Source organism: Nipponia nippon, unplaced genomic scaffold (genome assembly GCF_047370975.1).
Source record: "Nipponia nippon isolate SJK-2023a ecotype South Korea unplaced genomic scaffold, ASM4737097v1 scaffold_6, whole genome shotgun sequence".
Taxonomy (NCBI): domain Eukaryota; kingdom Metazoa; phylum Chordata; class Aves; order Pelecaniformes; family Threskiornithidae; genus Nipponia; species Nipponia nippon.
In genome coordinates, this window is record NW_028262380.1 from 65,990,653 (window position 1) to 66,007,096 (window position 16,444).

A 16,444-nucleotide genomic window follows, 5' to 3' on the forward strand; every position below is an offset into this window, starting at 1 on the left:
AATTGCTATCCTTCTTAAGTGGATTTGGGTTTTTTTTTGTAAGCGATGTTCTCCTGTAGTTCTGTACTGTCTGATTTTCTTTACCAGCGTGTCTCTCCTTGTAGTTTCTTGCATTGTTCTTAAATCAGTGTAGATTCTCATGAGATTGTGCTTGGATTTATTTGCCCATGAGTTTACATTGCCCATCTGTAAAGATAAGTTGTCTGTATTGACCTTCTTGCTGCTTTTTTTTTTTTTTTTTTGTAGTAGTAGTAGCAATTAACAATCCTGAAGAGCACAGTTCGGTTTCCAGAGTGTTACTCTCTAATGGCTTCCAAACCATTGTCTATTCCCTGTTTCAGATGAGACCGATTGTGAAATTATATTGCATCCCTGTACCATACATTGTATTTTTAACTGTTGACCATAGATCAGCTTTGTTGGCAAAGATCAACTTGTTGCAGAGTTGATTGCATCTCTAACCTATACAGTCAGTAGAACTTATATGTGTAACTTTCAACAGTCTTAGCTGGAAGAACGAAACCACTCAGTTTGTAATTCATTCAAAATTAATACAAATAGCTATGGTGCCTATTTGACTTGAAGGTAGCACATGTAGGTTATTAAGAAAAGCAAAGCATGCAACAGGAAACTTTCCTAAGAGATAAAAGAGAGAAAGTAACATGGGAAGATTTTGAATAATGAATGAATAAGATAAGTATATATTGCTAATAAATACTGGGGGGCTTTGCTGAAACACTGGATATTTTTTAGATAGAATTTGGTTTTGTGATTGTTTGGATTATAAAAAAAGAGGGAGTCTTAGATCTAGATGAACTTTTCTTCCAGCACTGAAATGTTAAGAATCTTTAAAGTTAAATGAGAAGTTACGATGTGAAGGAAAGAGCTTGGAGGCAGGGGGACTCCATTGTTGGCAAGGAAATAAGAACTTAAGCTATTAAGAATAACTGAAATCTTGGCTATCCCACGTTTATTAATGAGGCAGTGAAGTTGCTAGTGAGGGGCCAGAAAATTTGGAGCTTTCAGTAATGTAATATGAAGTATGACATGCGCATAATGATCTTGTCAGGATCACGGAGATGTGGTGGGATGGTTCCTGCGACTGGATTGATGTAATGAAGGGATACCAGCTCTTTAGGAAGTACAGACTGGGAAGATGAGGAATGGGAGTTGCCCTTTATGTGAGAGAGCAGTTGGAATGCATGGAGCTCTGCCTGGGGATGAATAAGGAGCCATCTGAGAGTTTCTGGGTTAGGATTAAAGAGAGGACAGGTAAAGGTGCCATTATAGTGGGTGTCCGATATGGGCTGCCTGACCAGGAGGAATAAGCAGATGAGGTCCTCTACTGACAGAAGCAGCCTCGTATTTGCAGGCCCTGGCCCTCATGGGCCTGATGCATGCTGGAGGGACAACACAGCAGGACATAAGCAATCCAGGAGGTTCCTTGAGTTCATTGACAACTTCTTCCTCCTCCAAGTGATAGAGGAGCCAATGAGAAGGGATATTTTGCTGGACCCTTATGCTCACCAACAACAAGGGGCTTGTTGGGAATGTGAAGGTCAAAGGCAGTCTTGGCTACAGTGACCACGAGATGGTGGAGTTCAGGATCCTGAGGGGAGGGAGGAGAGTAAAAGCAAGCTCACAACCCCGGACTTAGGGAGATCGGATTTTGACTCGTTTTCAAGCAAGGTTGATTTAATGCTGTTAACAGGATGATAAATTTGGTTGGTAAGAGAAAATCTGAAGTTGCAATAGGCTTTTGTAAAGGGGATTGACTTGGCAGCACACCAGAAAAAAGCGTTATAGAAAAAGAATACATCACAGGTTATACAAACTGAGATATAACTAACTGACCATTTCTCCAGAAGTAGTTGCCAGCACTGTAGAATGTGTTTGTGGAGTGGAAAGTGAGAAGCCATAAGGTAGGTTGCTTTTACTCCTGCATATGAGTTTAATGAGACTGACACTGGACTGATGCATGAAAATATGGATGTTCACACTATTAAAGATGATTTTTTTTTTTTTAAGAGTGGGAAAGGTTGCAAAAGGAGGTCACAGGAAGGATTCTAGTCCTTCCAAATGAAAGCCCATTCTTTTCAGATGGTCCTGTTACTTCTCCATCTTTTGGGTTTTTAAAAACATTGTTATAGTATGTTAAAGAAAAAAACAACCCTGAAAACATGGTGTTTCTTCCTCATTGAGGTATTTTTAATAATTCAGAAATGCAGACATAATTAGTGACTAGAAATCGAAGCTAGACTTTAAAAATGAAGAAGGAGATTTTTTTTTTTAATGGTAGAGTAGATTTGGAACAAATGATCCAGTGCAGATTTCATCTCTTGATTTTTAAAATCAAGGCTGGACAATTTTCTGGATGCTGTCATCCAATTCATGTTACTGGGCTCAATGTGTAGGAAAGTGGGTTAAAATCAAGGGCTGGGCTAGATGATTTGATGTTACTTTCTGACCTTAACCTCAGTGATTCCTTGAAGTGCTAGGGAAAGCAGCTGTAACAGAACTGATGATATGCTTTTAGAATGCATTTAAAGTTATATCCCTCGATGCTTGCAATTTACTTTAACCAGGTTGATGATTTATCAAAGCACTTACGTAGATAGGGCTGCCAGAATTTAGAACTTTACATTGCTGTTAAAGCTTGTTGTGTTTTGTAATGCCCAGTGTAAGCATCAAGTGTTGCGTGATTAAACTCTTGCAACACTGAATGCACTCTTTTTGCGAGGTGGATTTAGTAACTGCCAGCCCTGCAAAACATCTCTGTGATTCATTCCATTAAGACTGAATTGTTGCTGTTACTGAACATGTTCTGTGAGTCATGTACTGCTCTCCACTGCACTCAAGTTTGAGCACTGAAGAAAATCATGTTTTGTAACAGGTCCCTCCAGCCACTCTCTTGTGATCATCTTGGTGTCATCATGCCTATTCCCATTTGTACTGGGGAGAGATGGCAGAAACAGTAATAGAATTTGACATACATGTCTCCCTCATTTGCCCTTTTCCACAAAAAAAAAAAAAAGTGCCATTCTCATCTTCATCTTTATCTTGCTTTGCCTTGGTTCAAGGGAACTATGGAAATAAGATTTTGAGGCTAGACCTGAGACTTGTTCAACAGTTTTGGAAGCAGCGCATAACCAGAGTAGAATCCAGGTCTCATACTTGGATGTAGCTTAACAGTGTTAAAAAAGTAAGTATGCAGTGTAGCTAAAGCCTGCAAATACTTTTGAGGAGTCATTTTTCCCATGTATTTTTCAAAATGAATGTTGCAGTAACAAGTCTGATACTGAAGATGGAAATGAGTAAAGGTAGCTATGTTATCACAGATTTGTTACAGCTATACTCGCATTGCGTAGGTAACGTGTATACATATTGTGGGTCAGTGTGCTTTCTGGGAAGTTGTGCTGAAATAAACCAACAGTATTTTTATTTGTTGAATGTCTCTTTAGTACTTGTTGGAATAAAACTTTTTAGTAGTTTTGGAAATGGAGGAAGAAACAGAGAGAGAGAGAGAGAGAGAAGAGGGAAAGCTAGCTGGAGTTGTCAAGATATCTTCTTCAGAAAAGTAATGATTTGACCCAAGTAGCAGCTTTGCCTAATCATATTTTTGAAAACAAATCAAAAGTGCAAGGGAGAACTTATTAGCATGATCTATTTGGGGTTGCTTTTGGCATCCTGAGTGTGGTACAGTTCAGGAAGGAAGTATTTCCAAAATAATAATGCCCCACACGAGCTCTATTTAGCAATACCCTATAATCAAATATTTTATAGATCCATTGTGACAGATGGATGAACTTTCAGTCATTTGTAATCATTCACACTTCTTTGTTTGTACATAACTGATTTAAAACTAGTACAGGAAGATTTTTTATTTTTTTTTTTTTAAACAGGAGGAGGAAGATATCCCAATTCTATTGCTAGAGACTCAAGTTTCAATTAAATCACCTTGAACAAATAACATGCTTCAGGTCATGTGTTAGAATAGTACACTGCTCTTACAGTACTTTAATTTATATTTGATTGATGGAGAAATTAGCATGTTAAAAAGCTAATGTTGACAACACAACCTGCCAAGAATATCCTTTTTTACCTTTGTTCTTTCTTTGCCCCTGTCTCTTTTGTTAACTATAATTTCTAGTACCTTTTTAACCTGTCAAGTTAGTTTTTGACTTACATATATCATCTTAAGAGAAAATATTCCTACTGACTAATCATCACTTTGAATACCAGGTACATGGAATTTTTAGATGAGATCCAAATGAATGAGTTTCGTATGTAAGAGAACAAGAAAATGTGCATTCATCTATTTAGTAAAATGTACTGCTCTGCTTTGTCTATGGAAAATGTTTATGATAAAAAAAATGGTTTAAAAAAAATAAAACCCTCAGCTGCAGCTTGTATGTTGGGAAAATTTTGTGAACTAAGCTTACAGATAAATAAACACTTCTGTTATAGAAGATAAATTTAAATACTGAGTAGAAAGGTGTGGATAACTAAATTGAATGACAGTGTAATAAAAAGTTCAGTTAGTCTAGTGAGACTTTCTTTCAACACACAGCTATTTATTTGGGCAAATTAGTTTTATCAGTATGTATATAAATAATTTTTCTAGCTGGAATTTTTTTTTATATACCTAAAACCAATGATTTTTTCAGCTCATCCGTAGGAAGGTCTTCTCACTTTAATCAGATTGTGTGGCTGTTTTCATGTGCCTTTTAGACTGGGTGAATAGCACTCACCAGAGGAAAAGTCCTCTGGTGAATTTTAGGTATTGTTTGGAGGTCCCCAGAATTTTGGCTTCATGACATGCTTCTCTCTGCTCTGAGTTTATGGGATTGTATTTTCTTTTATGTAAACTTCTCAAAAGTTTATCTGTCTTTGCAGATTGTTAAGCATACTCAAGGTGCTAAAATGTGAAAGCTCAGCTATAGTAAGTGCCCCTGCTACTTGTCACAGTGTCCCCCCTCACAAAAAAACTGGGATTGTCAACTACCTCAAATTTAGTAATTCTCTCGATGTCATGCTGTCACATTTTCGTCTGTGTCCTATAAAATTACATGGATGCAAGTAGCATAGATAACTCTAATTACAGATGACTGTAATTAGCCTAGGAAATAATGCAAGTGTTAACTATAAATATTAAACTTTAAACATTTTCACTTCTTTTACTAGAAATAGTCTTAAGAACTCCGAGTCTTTCTAGTAAACATTTAATTTCCTATCCTTAGGATCTGTCTAAGATTTTTTGACTCCAGTGTTACTTTTTTTTTTTCCTTTTTGTTCTTTTGGTCAGGAATAACAGGTACACTTAAGTAAAACTTGCTCTCAGTTGAAGTGATCTCCAACACGAAATTATTTTTTTATCATGAGGACAGTATCCAATATAAGTTTGTAGTGTAACTTTGTGATTTGAGCAATGATTTTGTTTTTTTTCCAGAGAAGACAGTCCTTAATATATAATTTTTAATGTACTTTCAACTCTGTTCTTTTAGGTAACTTTTGAAATGCACAAAGAGAGTCTTTCTCAAATGTACAGGGAGTACCAAGGGAAAGGAGGTGAAGGGAGTGGAATATGTTCTTCAGCTCCAATTAGAACAATCTCTGGAGTTAGCAAAGAAGCTGAAACCAAGAGAAAGCAACAATGTTTGGAGTTAAAAGAAGATGCTACTGCTCCTTCCTGTGTCATTGATGATGATATGGAGTGCAGTACTGAAAAAAAAGAGACAAATACCTCATCAGATGGTGACCAACAAACTCTTTCCGAGTCTAATCATAGGGAGGAGTTAGAGGGGGAAGACAGGGAGACTACGCAGGATTTAAAAGCAGTGTCTTGTGTGGAATTTTCTCCAGAACCAGAAGCAATAAAGCCCAGTGTTTCAGAAATCAGTACTGGAATAGCTGAAGCAATTGAAGATTCTCTGAGCAAAGCTGACAAGCTTGTGGAAGAAACAGTAGCTGTCACTGCTGCATGTTTAGCAATGCAAACTACTTTGGAAGGAGAAACTCCTGAAAGTCCAGAAAGGCTGGAAAAATCAACAGTAGAGGCGGAAGATGAAGATGACTTTGTTGATTTAAAAGAGGAAAGTAGTATGCCTTTACCTTCAGAAGAGTTTGCAGAAACGAGCAAGGAACATAGCCCTAATGAAAGTGAAGTGACAAAGCAGGAAAAAGCAATAGAGAAGCAACCTGAATCTGTGCTTTTAAAATCTGAAGATACTGAAGGTGTGGATGGGAAAAAACAAGAACTGACGTCTTTACCAGAGACAGTGAGTTCTGCGGTTCGAGAAGTAGCGACTCAGCTGGATTCAGAAGGGAAGAAGAAGCTGGAGGAAGAAAAGGTTCTTGTTAGTGAAACCAAAACAGCTGAAGAAAATGCAAATGCATGTGTGTCAGAGCCTGCTGGAGCCTCTGACAAAAGAATTGCCAAGCTTGATGTTTCTAGTGTTGCATCAGATACAGAAAAACTGGAATTGAAAGCTAACGCATGTCTAGAAGCACCTCTGCCTGCCAGATCCATACCGGAGGTAAATTCTACCTGTCCTTCACCTGTCTAGCTTAAAAATAAAAGGAAGTTCTTACTTTATGAGATTTTTGAAAAAGTGTGCCCATTGACATTTTAGGGATTTTAATGTGTGTGGATTTTGTGAGTTATCTAAAGAATACTTTCAACCCTTGATTAAAATAGCCATAATTCTTACTAATGTGTGTACTGAGAAGCCTCTAAGATTTTATTCTTTGTACATCCACTTATGGATGCTGATGGAGACTGAGTATTTGGCTAGATGGACACTTCATCTGTGTTGGTACTGCTGTTCTTAAGTTTGAAGAATTGAAAGAAACACACATGTATTCTGAGAGGATTTTATCTAGAATTTCTTCTGCTTCTGTACTCAGCTGCCCTTATAGTCTTTTCAGTCTGGTCTCTTATAATCTCAACTCTTTTAATTATTGAGAAGCGAATATTGTTTGTGCAGAAAAAAATAGCACTGAGTTTCTTTCATATCCTAATGGAGCTTGTGAAAATATTTTTTTACACTAACTACTCTGCAGGAGGTACGCTATATATACATATATATATATGTATATTTGAAACTATAAAATTTGATAGGATTGTCACTCCATCATGTCAGCCTACCTTCTTTGTGCAAATGTAATTTAAAACTGGGCTTCTGTTGCATGCTGCAGTGCTGCACCCCTCTAGTCTAGTTTCTAACTCAACTTCTCATGGTTAAATAGTCATGTATCTGAGTACTTCCCTTCTGCAGAGTTACCTGCTAATGGATGCTCTTCATTCTGCACCATTCTTCCTTAAAGGAGGAAAACCACTGTCTACAGCAACATATACTCCCCCTGTGGTAAGGTTGGGTTGCTGCTTGTATATGCCTAGAGTGAGAGGTGTGGTAGTGCAGCTGTAGACTAGTTTGTAGGTGTGGTATATCCAGTAAATAACATTGGTGTAATAGTTTTAGCTTTTTTGTAACCATGTACACAGTCTAAACTTGACGAATATCTAAAATCTCAAGTCTATTAAATGCATTTTGGTGTATGCCATGGAAGCTAATAACGAGTATGTGTTGGTTGTTTTTTTGTTTGCTTGTTTGTTTGGTTTTTTTTGTCTGCAAACTGTGTATTCAGACCTCAAGGCAGCAAGATTCCTCAGGACAGGAGCTAGCTGCTACATCAGATGGGCAAAGAAGAGACTCTAGGTCAACTGTCTTCCGTATTCCTGAGTTTAAGTGGTCACTGATGCATCAGCGCTTGCTCACAGACTTACTCTTTTCCATAGAAACAGATATACAGATGTGGAGAAGGTAAACTTCTATGCTTTATATGGAATGATCTAGACTGGCATTTCAATTATAATTAACTCGACATTTTGTGGAAACAGCATCAGAGTTGCTCTTTAACTTTGAATTCTGCACATCTGGTATTTTACTCATTCAGTAGCCTTACTTATTTTGTGACCCATACCCAAATATTCTCAGATTTTTTTTTTTAAGACTCTTTACAGACTTAAATGTGTATTGGTTGAGGGCCTGCACATATGTTTTGAAATCCTGGCTACATTTAAGTCAATGGCAGTCTTGCTGTTCTTATTGGACCATGATTTTCATGTTCCTAATGTATGTAAGGGCCTGCATCTTTTATTAGTATCTAAATATGGACTCAAAAATAATCTGTCCCAAACAGTATTTATTACTTCTGCATTTACACACACCATGTTGCTGCTTTGATAGGGTTCTGTGAACACAGAGATATTCTATGCATTTAAAAATAAACTTGTAATGGGGATCTGGAATGTAATCATCAAGATGAATTTAGTAAAAAAAAAAAAAAAGGAAACTTTGAAAACAGTGGTAATTCTTCATTTTAATGTTAAGATTTAATAACTTAAATAAGAGTGGTGTCTATTATTAGCTTGTAGTAGTGAATGTCAAATTTAAATTGAACCATATAGCTATACTGACCCAATAAAAAGGAATGTAAGGATGAAGAAATAGAGTATTTAAGTGATTAAAATGATTTAAAGTGAGGTGAATTTTTGTCTGACTGTAATTTTTAGAATGTGATTAAATGAACCTCTCCGAACATCATCAGATATACCTAAAATATATTTTTAGTTTAGGTTCTGTTTTGAAAATCTATTTCCATGTTTAACAGGATTTAAGTTTTTGTGGTTGGTTGATTTTTAATTTCTCTTGAGAAGCCCTTAGTATTTGCTTTATTTTTCCAAAGATTTAAGTTCAAATCTAGTTTACACTTCCAGGAAACTTTATTGTATTGCCTGATACAGTAACTTTTGCTATAGCAAGTAATCATAGACCAGCCTATAATATATCCGTATCCAAATGATGATTAACACACATCTTGATGTTTTTAGCAAGCTATGATCTGGAGAGGTTTAAGAACAGAAAGGAAAGGTAGTTTTAGATTAAGATTAAGGTACAACAGTTGACCCTTATGGTCATGTGATATTTGCTGCCCCACTGCTAACTGTCTGGTTTTAATTTTATGAAAGCATAAAGATGCTAAAATTTCTTTTTTTTTTTTTTTGGACAGCCATTCTACAAAAACTGTGATGGACTTTGTGAATAGCAGTGACAATGTCATATTTGTGCACAACACAATTCACCTCATCTCTCAAGTGATGGACAACATGATCATGGCTTGTGGTGGTATATTGCCGTTGCTTTCTGCTGCCACATCTGCTACTGTAAGAAATTTCTTTTTTATTTGAAAATTTCTCTTGTGGGAGGATGCCTTTCTTTATGCATTGTATTAACTATTATATCTGTCCTTTGGGAAACAGGAATGCATATTTCCACAAGCATCTCTTTCCTCCCTTTGCTACCCTCTTTGCCTTGAAGTGATAAAAAGTTGCCTAGCTTCGTTGTCCCACAGTGGTCTGGAATGGGATTAAATCCCAATACTAATGATTGTTCCAAGAATATGACTACTTACTGCTTTTGAATGTGACTGAAAATGGACTTCCAGCATACATTTTTCTACATTCAAGTTGTAGGAATATTGCCTTTGTGAAGAAGTAAATGTTGCTTTCAATTTTTCTCTGTGTAGCATGAATTGGAGAATATTGAACCAACTCAAGGACTTTCAGTAGAAGCATCTTTAACATTTCTCCAGAGATTAATCAGCCTTGTGGATGTGCTAATTTTTGCAAGCTCTCTTGGTTTCACTGAAATTGAGTCTGAGAAAAATATGTCATCTGGAGGAATTCTGCGACAATGCCTTCGTCTGGGTAAGCAAATAAAACCACTTAATGAACATAGGAGCTTGCTGTTGTTGAAGAGTTAGCAATTGTTAGCCTTATTTTTTTTCTGTCCTTTTTTTTGTTAAATCAAGATCAAATTAATCAAAGAAGCATTGGGATCTTTTACTGTTTTACTGTTACTGTATTCTGCAATGCATATACATAGGGTTCTTTTCGTCTTTAAGAAGTTTAAATAAAATAAATGACTAAGTTTAGTAGCCTGACTGAGGATGCATGTTTTCATTTTATCATGAAGATATTTCTTTTGCCAAAGTTCCCCAAACAGTCAAGGCTGAGAATATAGCAGCTTTAAGAAAAAGAAATCTGGTACTACATACAAAAATATGAACCTTTACAATACGTAGAAAAGAGGTTTAAATCTTGAGGTCAGTAGATGAAGGTATGGTGAAAACTAGAGATGTAAATTTCTAAAGAGTAGGGTTCAAATCGGGCAGTAGTTGTATCCAGTAGTCAAGTATAAAAGAAAGTGGTCGTTACCTAAAAAAGTAATGACTGTTCTGGAAATGAGAACATACAAGGTTGTAACTCCTGGGTTCAGTTAGTTAATACAGGAGGAGAGTATTCATGCTAGTTGCATGCTGTAAGACTTTTTGTAATGAAAAGTTTAATTTGCATGAGTGCCAGAGCAGCTCAGAGCCTCAGCAGTAACTAGCCTTCCTCTCCCTTTCTAGGCAATTAAAACTTTGTGCAGGTAGAACAAGATTTGTGGGATGCAAACAGGTATAGAGGTGGGGTTAGTTCTTTTTTCCTTTGAAAATAATATTAGAAGATGAAACAGGTACAACTGTGAAGCTAAAAAAATAAATCATGTAACATTTAGTCCAAGATGAACAGAGCATTGTGAAGCAAGCACTGTCATTTGTTTCACTAGTGTATCACTTGTATTTCTTCCTTGCTAGTCTGTGAAATTTAGCTGTCTTCACCCTCCCTGGCCCATGGTTGTATGCATGGTAAAATTTCAATGAGGGATGCTAACTTACTCACTTTGAAGTATCTGTTAGATATAGCATACATGTTCTAATAGTTTAGTATTAATTATTAGTTATAAATTATTAAAGAATTTTGAGCATTGTTTTGCAACTATTTAAAATGTATGGAAGCAAAATATCATTTTACTTGTGTGCTTAAACTTTTTGGATTAAGTGATAAACAGAAATGTATTATATATCTCTAAGGGATATAAACAATACTGTTTCCCAGAGTAATTCTTAACATTTCTTTTCCTTTCAAGTATGTGCAGTGGCAGTAAGAAATTGCTTGGAGTGTCAGCAGCATGCACAGATGAAGCCTATTGGAGACATTGGGAAGAACCAAAGAACAGTGCAGGGCTTTCTAGGAACAGGAAAGTCTGCAGCAAAGGCAAGTATAAGGAACACAGAAGTCAGTAATTATTACTCTGTACAGAGGAATAAGTTTTTAAATTTATACCTGCACCACCGATACTTTCATAGAGCTGAAGGGCATAAACACTGGAAGTCCCGAAGTAGTTTTTCCAAGGTGGGAATTTAACATTTAAATATGTAACCTTCCACAGTGAAATAAATCTGTCACAAGAATTTGCCAGATTTTTTTTTCCTTTAAAGATGAAATGCATATCTGATCTTTGTGCTCTAGTTATGACACTATGATGTACGGTGGGTGATTGTACACACTTAATGATTCTTGGTAGAATGCTTTTAAAGGCAGAATCTGAAACAATTGCTTTTTTTTTTTTAATAGAGTCCAGTGGACATTGTGACTGGTGGCATTTCTCCAATACGAGACCATGACAGACTTCTGCAGGATATGGATATTAATCGACTTCGAGCAGTGGTGTTCAGAGATATAGTAAGTTACAAATAATGTTGTTTTCTTTGTAGCTAGATTTCTGCATATATCTATTTGCTGAACACTTGCCATGTGTTACGCAGTCTGGCTGAATTGAAGTTTTGTTTTGAACTTGTTTTGAAAAACTGAATGCTGTTTATGGTAATTAGGAACACATAATACTCTGCAGCTGTTGTAGTGTTTAGGTTTGGAAAGAGGGAGAGGTGAAAATCACTGCCTGCTGATCAGGCTCTTTGGTGTGTTCCTAAGAGCTGATTCTCTGGAAGCCTGCCTATTGTATATTAAATATGTTGTGCTTAGTACAAATGTATACTTTCACATGCTGTACATAGCCAAACTGTTTATGTATACTATGTATCATAAAGATGTGTACGTATACTTTTTGAAAAATGAGTAGCTTTCTAGCTAATTAGAAATCAGAGGTCATCTCTAATTCCTTTACTTCCCCTCAGAGGAACCAATTTGTGTGCATGTGCTGTAAATATGCATATGTTTTTTTAGTCTTGAATTGACTAAAAATATTTTTGCCCTATGTCAGCAACTTTATAGCTGATATTGAGGAAATTGAGATTGATTGCTTAAAAAAAAACCAACCCAAAACAACCTCTGTAAGCAAATACAGCAGCTATAATGGCTATGAGTCATTGGTGGCTACAAGCTTGGACACCAGAACTTATTTTACAATAATTGGACTATTTAGCAAGTATAATGATTTACACAGTGACTTTTGTTCTATCCAGGATAGTGAAGGATCTTTGGTTTTTATCTTTACAGCAATTATTGATTGAAACAAGCTTCTTTCAACCCCTACTTCAGTATTAGCGTGCAAAAGAGTAACAGGAAGTGAATCTTCTGTACTGGCGGCAACTAATATTAATCCTAATGATGCAGGCTTCAAAAACAAGCACATTTCGTGTACTCATTTTTTCGTTGAAAAAAACCCAGTATACACACACAACCTCTGCTTTTTTTGCATATCTAATCCACCAGGTTTTCTGTTCCACAAATAAACGTAAAATAATGCAATAACTCTGCTTTTTGGTTACTGTGTTGAGCTGTGGAGAAAAAGTAGACTTTAAAAAGTCTGGTTTTGAATAGTTTTTATCTGAGCTGCTTATACTTGTGTCTAAATATTTTATGTTTGATTTGCATGCAGTTTCTTCCATTGTGTTCAGCACATAGAATTGTGATTGGCATGATTTGAACCTGTATAGGAGGAACTCAGGTGGATTCCACTTAACCACCAGTAGTAGTACTTCCAGTAGTATATGAACTTCATTTCAAGGAGTTCTACAAATATAGTGGGGAAAAAACAAGGAAGGGGTGGTGCTAATGCACTGGATCACAACTTTATTAAGTACAGTTGGAAACTGTCTTGCAAAAATTCATCTAGCAAGAAAATTCTTTGCAATCCTTACCGTTGTAGAGGACTTGAATCAATCTCGCACTGTGCTTGCCTGATGCTAACCTGTTATTAGCTTACTGTTTCTGTCTTGTTCTATGAGAGTCTAGGATTTGGGTCGAGCCAAGGGGAATATAGGTTGTTTCTTCAGCGTAACAGATAGGATCCAGCTATGTTTTCTAGTTCTTAATAGAGAACTTCTCATAAACTTCTCCCAGTATAGCTTATTCAAGAACTCTTTATGGAATGTGGGGCTTCAGTAGGCACTACAATTGTGATAAAATGAGCTTTATAGTTTAACTTACTTTCTTGAACTGCTCAGAGGGAAAAATTGAATGCTACCTGAGCGCTTATGTAAATGAGGGAAAAAAACCCTCAAATACCCTTTCTCTTACTGACTGGTCAGTGAGGATCCAAATATTCAGTTCTTCTGTGATCCCAAAGTGTGCAAAGCTTTTCTTCCTTCAGCAGCTGAAAGGGACAGGCTTAGGCTAAATTATAATGTCTAGTCAGATCTGGGACGTGGCTCTTTCCTGTGTTTCACTAGGAGTGACTGAGTACTCTGCGGAGGTACCTGGAATAGTTCATGTTAAGATTTAAGATTTTCTTAAAATCTCTTCATAAAGTTACAGATGTAATGCAAATGCATATTTGCCAATTCTTGTTTAAATTGTACATAGTACAGTACATCTATCTGGACAATCTGATTATGAAATAAAACCTTAACACTGGTTCTGGAATTTGTTTCACTTCCTTCATTAATATGCAATAGTTTATAAATGCTTTTACAGTTTTGTTCAGTACGCTTGCCTGGTTGTACTTCACAGCAAATGCTGTTAATATCTTGGCACATTTGGGGAAATGTAAATAAATAAAGGGGACCTAGTCCCTGCACTAATGTGAAGCATGTAGTCGAAACACACAACCTTAGTCAAAGTTGTCATATTTATAAATTAAAGGATTGGTGCCACTTGAATACAATTGCTGTATACCCTAGCTTTATAGGTGAGACAAAGCGTGGCTAGAGAATATTGTTCTTCCATTGCTGATATACCAGCTTACTCTCGGTCTGTTTATGGCAGTGCTGGGCATACTTTACAGAAAAATAAACATGCTGCTGAAATTGTAACGGAAAAATCTGTATGCGTGTCCTTTTTTTACAGGAGGATAGTAAACAGGCTCAGTTTTTGGCTTTGGCTGTTGTATATTTTATTTCTGTGCTCATGGTTTCGAAATACAGAGATATACTGGAACCCCAGAATGAAAGACGACCACCAAACCATAGCCAGTCATTAAAGGAATCGGAGAAGGAAAGTAATGAAACTCCTGCTACAGGTGAACTGTCAATTATTTTGCCAAATGAAGTAATGTGGCTTATGCATCTTAAAATTCTGTAGAAGTCCATGTGAGATTACATAGAAGTATGCACACTGTAAACTCTTAAACAGCATTATACTATTCAGCTTGCCTCAGTATTTGTGTGTATATTTTTCTGATCTGAGAAGAACCTAATCTATTTTTGATTTTGCTGTGTAGAGATGATTAATCTCACTGAAGTAGCTAAGCATTCACAAATGCGTGTTGCAGAAACATTACCGTTTTGCATAAGGTTAAGTATGCACAAGCGTAGACTTGCAGCTTTTTGTTTCCACTATAAGATTTCGTTCTCCTGTTCTTCTTTAGGACAATTAATGTATTTTAGTTCTTTGATGACTGAGTCAATGTCTTCTATCTCCTTGTCTCAATTTTTGGATGTTATAACTTTTCAGGCTTCTCAGAAATTAGAAAGAAATTTTTCTGTTCTAAGTTTCCTATTAAATACTTATAGGTAATACCAAATCTGTACATAGGCAAGAGGAAATACTTACAGCTGTGCTGTTTCACTTGTCACCTATTGATGTTACTTCTTTAGGAGCAATGTGGTGAATGCAATTCTGTTAATAATGAACTTAAACTGTGTTTTCTGTCTTTGGTATGAACAGATGTGGAAAACCCATCTGCTGCTCTTGGTGCTTCAGCCTCCGCTGAAGATTCAGAAAGTACAGCATCTGTACGAAGAAGGGATTCTGGTCTTGGGGAGGAACCAGCTTCAGGGCAAACAAACAGTTCTGGTAGTGTTGCTGAAGCAGGACCTCTGAATGTTAGTGCAGGTCCAGATGCAATCAGCGAAGTACTATGCACACTCTCCTTAGAAGTAAATAAGTCTCAGGAGGGCAGAAGTGAGACAGGAACTGAGGATAATAAGCCTGCAACTTCTGTGCCAGCTGCAAAAAATGTCAATGTAAAGGACATCTTGAGAAGCTTGGTAAGCACACCAGCTGATGGGACCGCAGTGGATGCTGCTCTCCTGCCACCAACCTTCCTTGGAGTTCTTGGCGATGGAGCTGCTGAGCAGCCTGTACAGTTCCATTCCTTTGACAGGTAATGTAACTTCTAAAATATTTGGGCTATTTCATTTTGCTTAAGATATCTGTAAGGAACAGAAAAATTCACATTTCAGTTCACCAGATCTCATGCCCAGTGTCATCTAGTACTTAATATAATCAAGACGCTTTGATTTACCAGTAGAACCTTTGACTACAAAGTTCACTGACATCACATAGGTTCATCATGAAGGTACGCTCTACAGTTCATGGGATGCTGTGTTATGCTACAAAAGACTGCAAATGAAAAACAACTGGTGATTGGGTTATACTTGAGGGTCTTGAAGCCAGCGCTTCTTTATGAGAGTTAATTCTTCTGTCTCCATACATGTTACAGCTCAGAAGCAATATGGTAAGAGGGCCAATAAATTGCCTAGAAATGACTGCAGGAGTAGAAAAAAATATTAAGGGTGTAAGCTCTTCTTTTGTCTTTCCTGTTTTCCTGTTCCTAACTGCAGCACTTGCAGATGAGTGCTGCTGTACTGTGCATATTTAGTCAGCTTTAAAGGACTTGGGAAATAAAATGGGTGTTAAATAACTTAATGTAACAATGTGTAAATTACCTTGTGTATTGATCACAGAGCTGTATCTAGTTTCTGTTACTGTGGACCTGCAAAAGAATACTGGTTTAACAGTAGTTACAAATGGATGGAAAACAATGGAGTAATCATCTAGGTGTCCTACCTATAGAATACTCCCATATTCATTTAGGAAAATGCATGTGTAGTCTTTCTTCTGGTGCTAAAGGCCTACTTTAAATCTTTCAGGCTTCATTCAGTAGATGTATCCCTAAGCTGTTAGATTTGCTTTGTTGTTACAATAGCTTTTAAAATTTTGTTTCATTTTGATAAATATCTGCCTGCCTTAATACTCAAATGCTGCAGTGGATTTAAAATGGGGCATTCCTGCTTTGTTTCTCTTTCTTTTCCTTTTAAATTGAAGTCCCTCTTTCCTGATAATAATTTTGGTGTCCCCTACATCTCAGTCTCC

General features: G+C 36.7%; 1 protein-coding gene across 5 annotated transcripts in view; it reads left to right on the top strand.

Moving 5' to 3' along the window:
- The window catches only part of LRBA (LPS responsive beige-like anchor protein), a 415,388-nt gene that overhangs the window by 76,966 nt on the left and 321,978 nt on the right, over nucleotides 1–16,444 (top strand). For 3 of the 5 annotated variants that reach the window (XM_087736323.1, XM_087736322.1, XM_087736324.1), the window contains exons 23-31: nucleotides 5,505–6,536; nucleotides 7,278–7,367; nucleotides 7,648–7,823; nucleotides 9,073–9,226; nucleotides 9,589–9,769; nucleotides 11,034–11,161; nucleotides 11,522–11,629; nucleotides 14,195–14,366; nucleotides 15,014–15,452. In XM_087736323.1, the coding sequence (XP_087592449.1) occupies nucleotides 5,505–6,536; nucleotides 7,278–7,367; nucleotides 7,648–7,823; nucleotides 9,073–9,226; nucleotides 9,589–9,769; nucleotides 11,034–11,161; nucleotides 11,522–11,629; nucleotides 14,195–14,366; nucleotides 15,014–15,452 (2,480 nt within the window). The remainder of the gene's footprint in view (nucleotides 1–5,504; nucleotides 6,537–7,277; nucleotides 7,368–7,647; nucleotides 7,824–9,072; nucleotides 9,227–9,588; nucleotides 9,770–11,033; nucleotides 11,162–11,521; nucleotides 11,630–14,194; nucleotides 14,367–15,013; nucleotides 15,453–16,444) is intronic. The other 2 variants (XM_087736325.1, XM_087736326.1) reach the window with 1 other exon arrangement.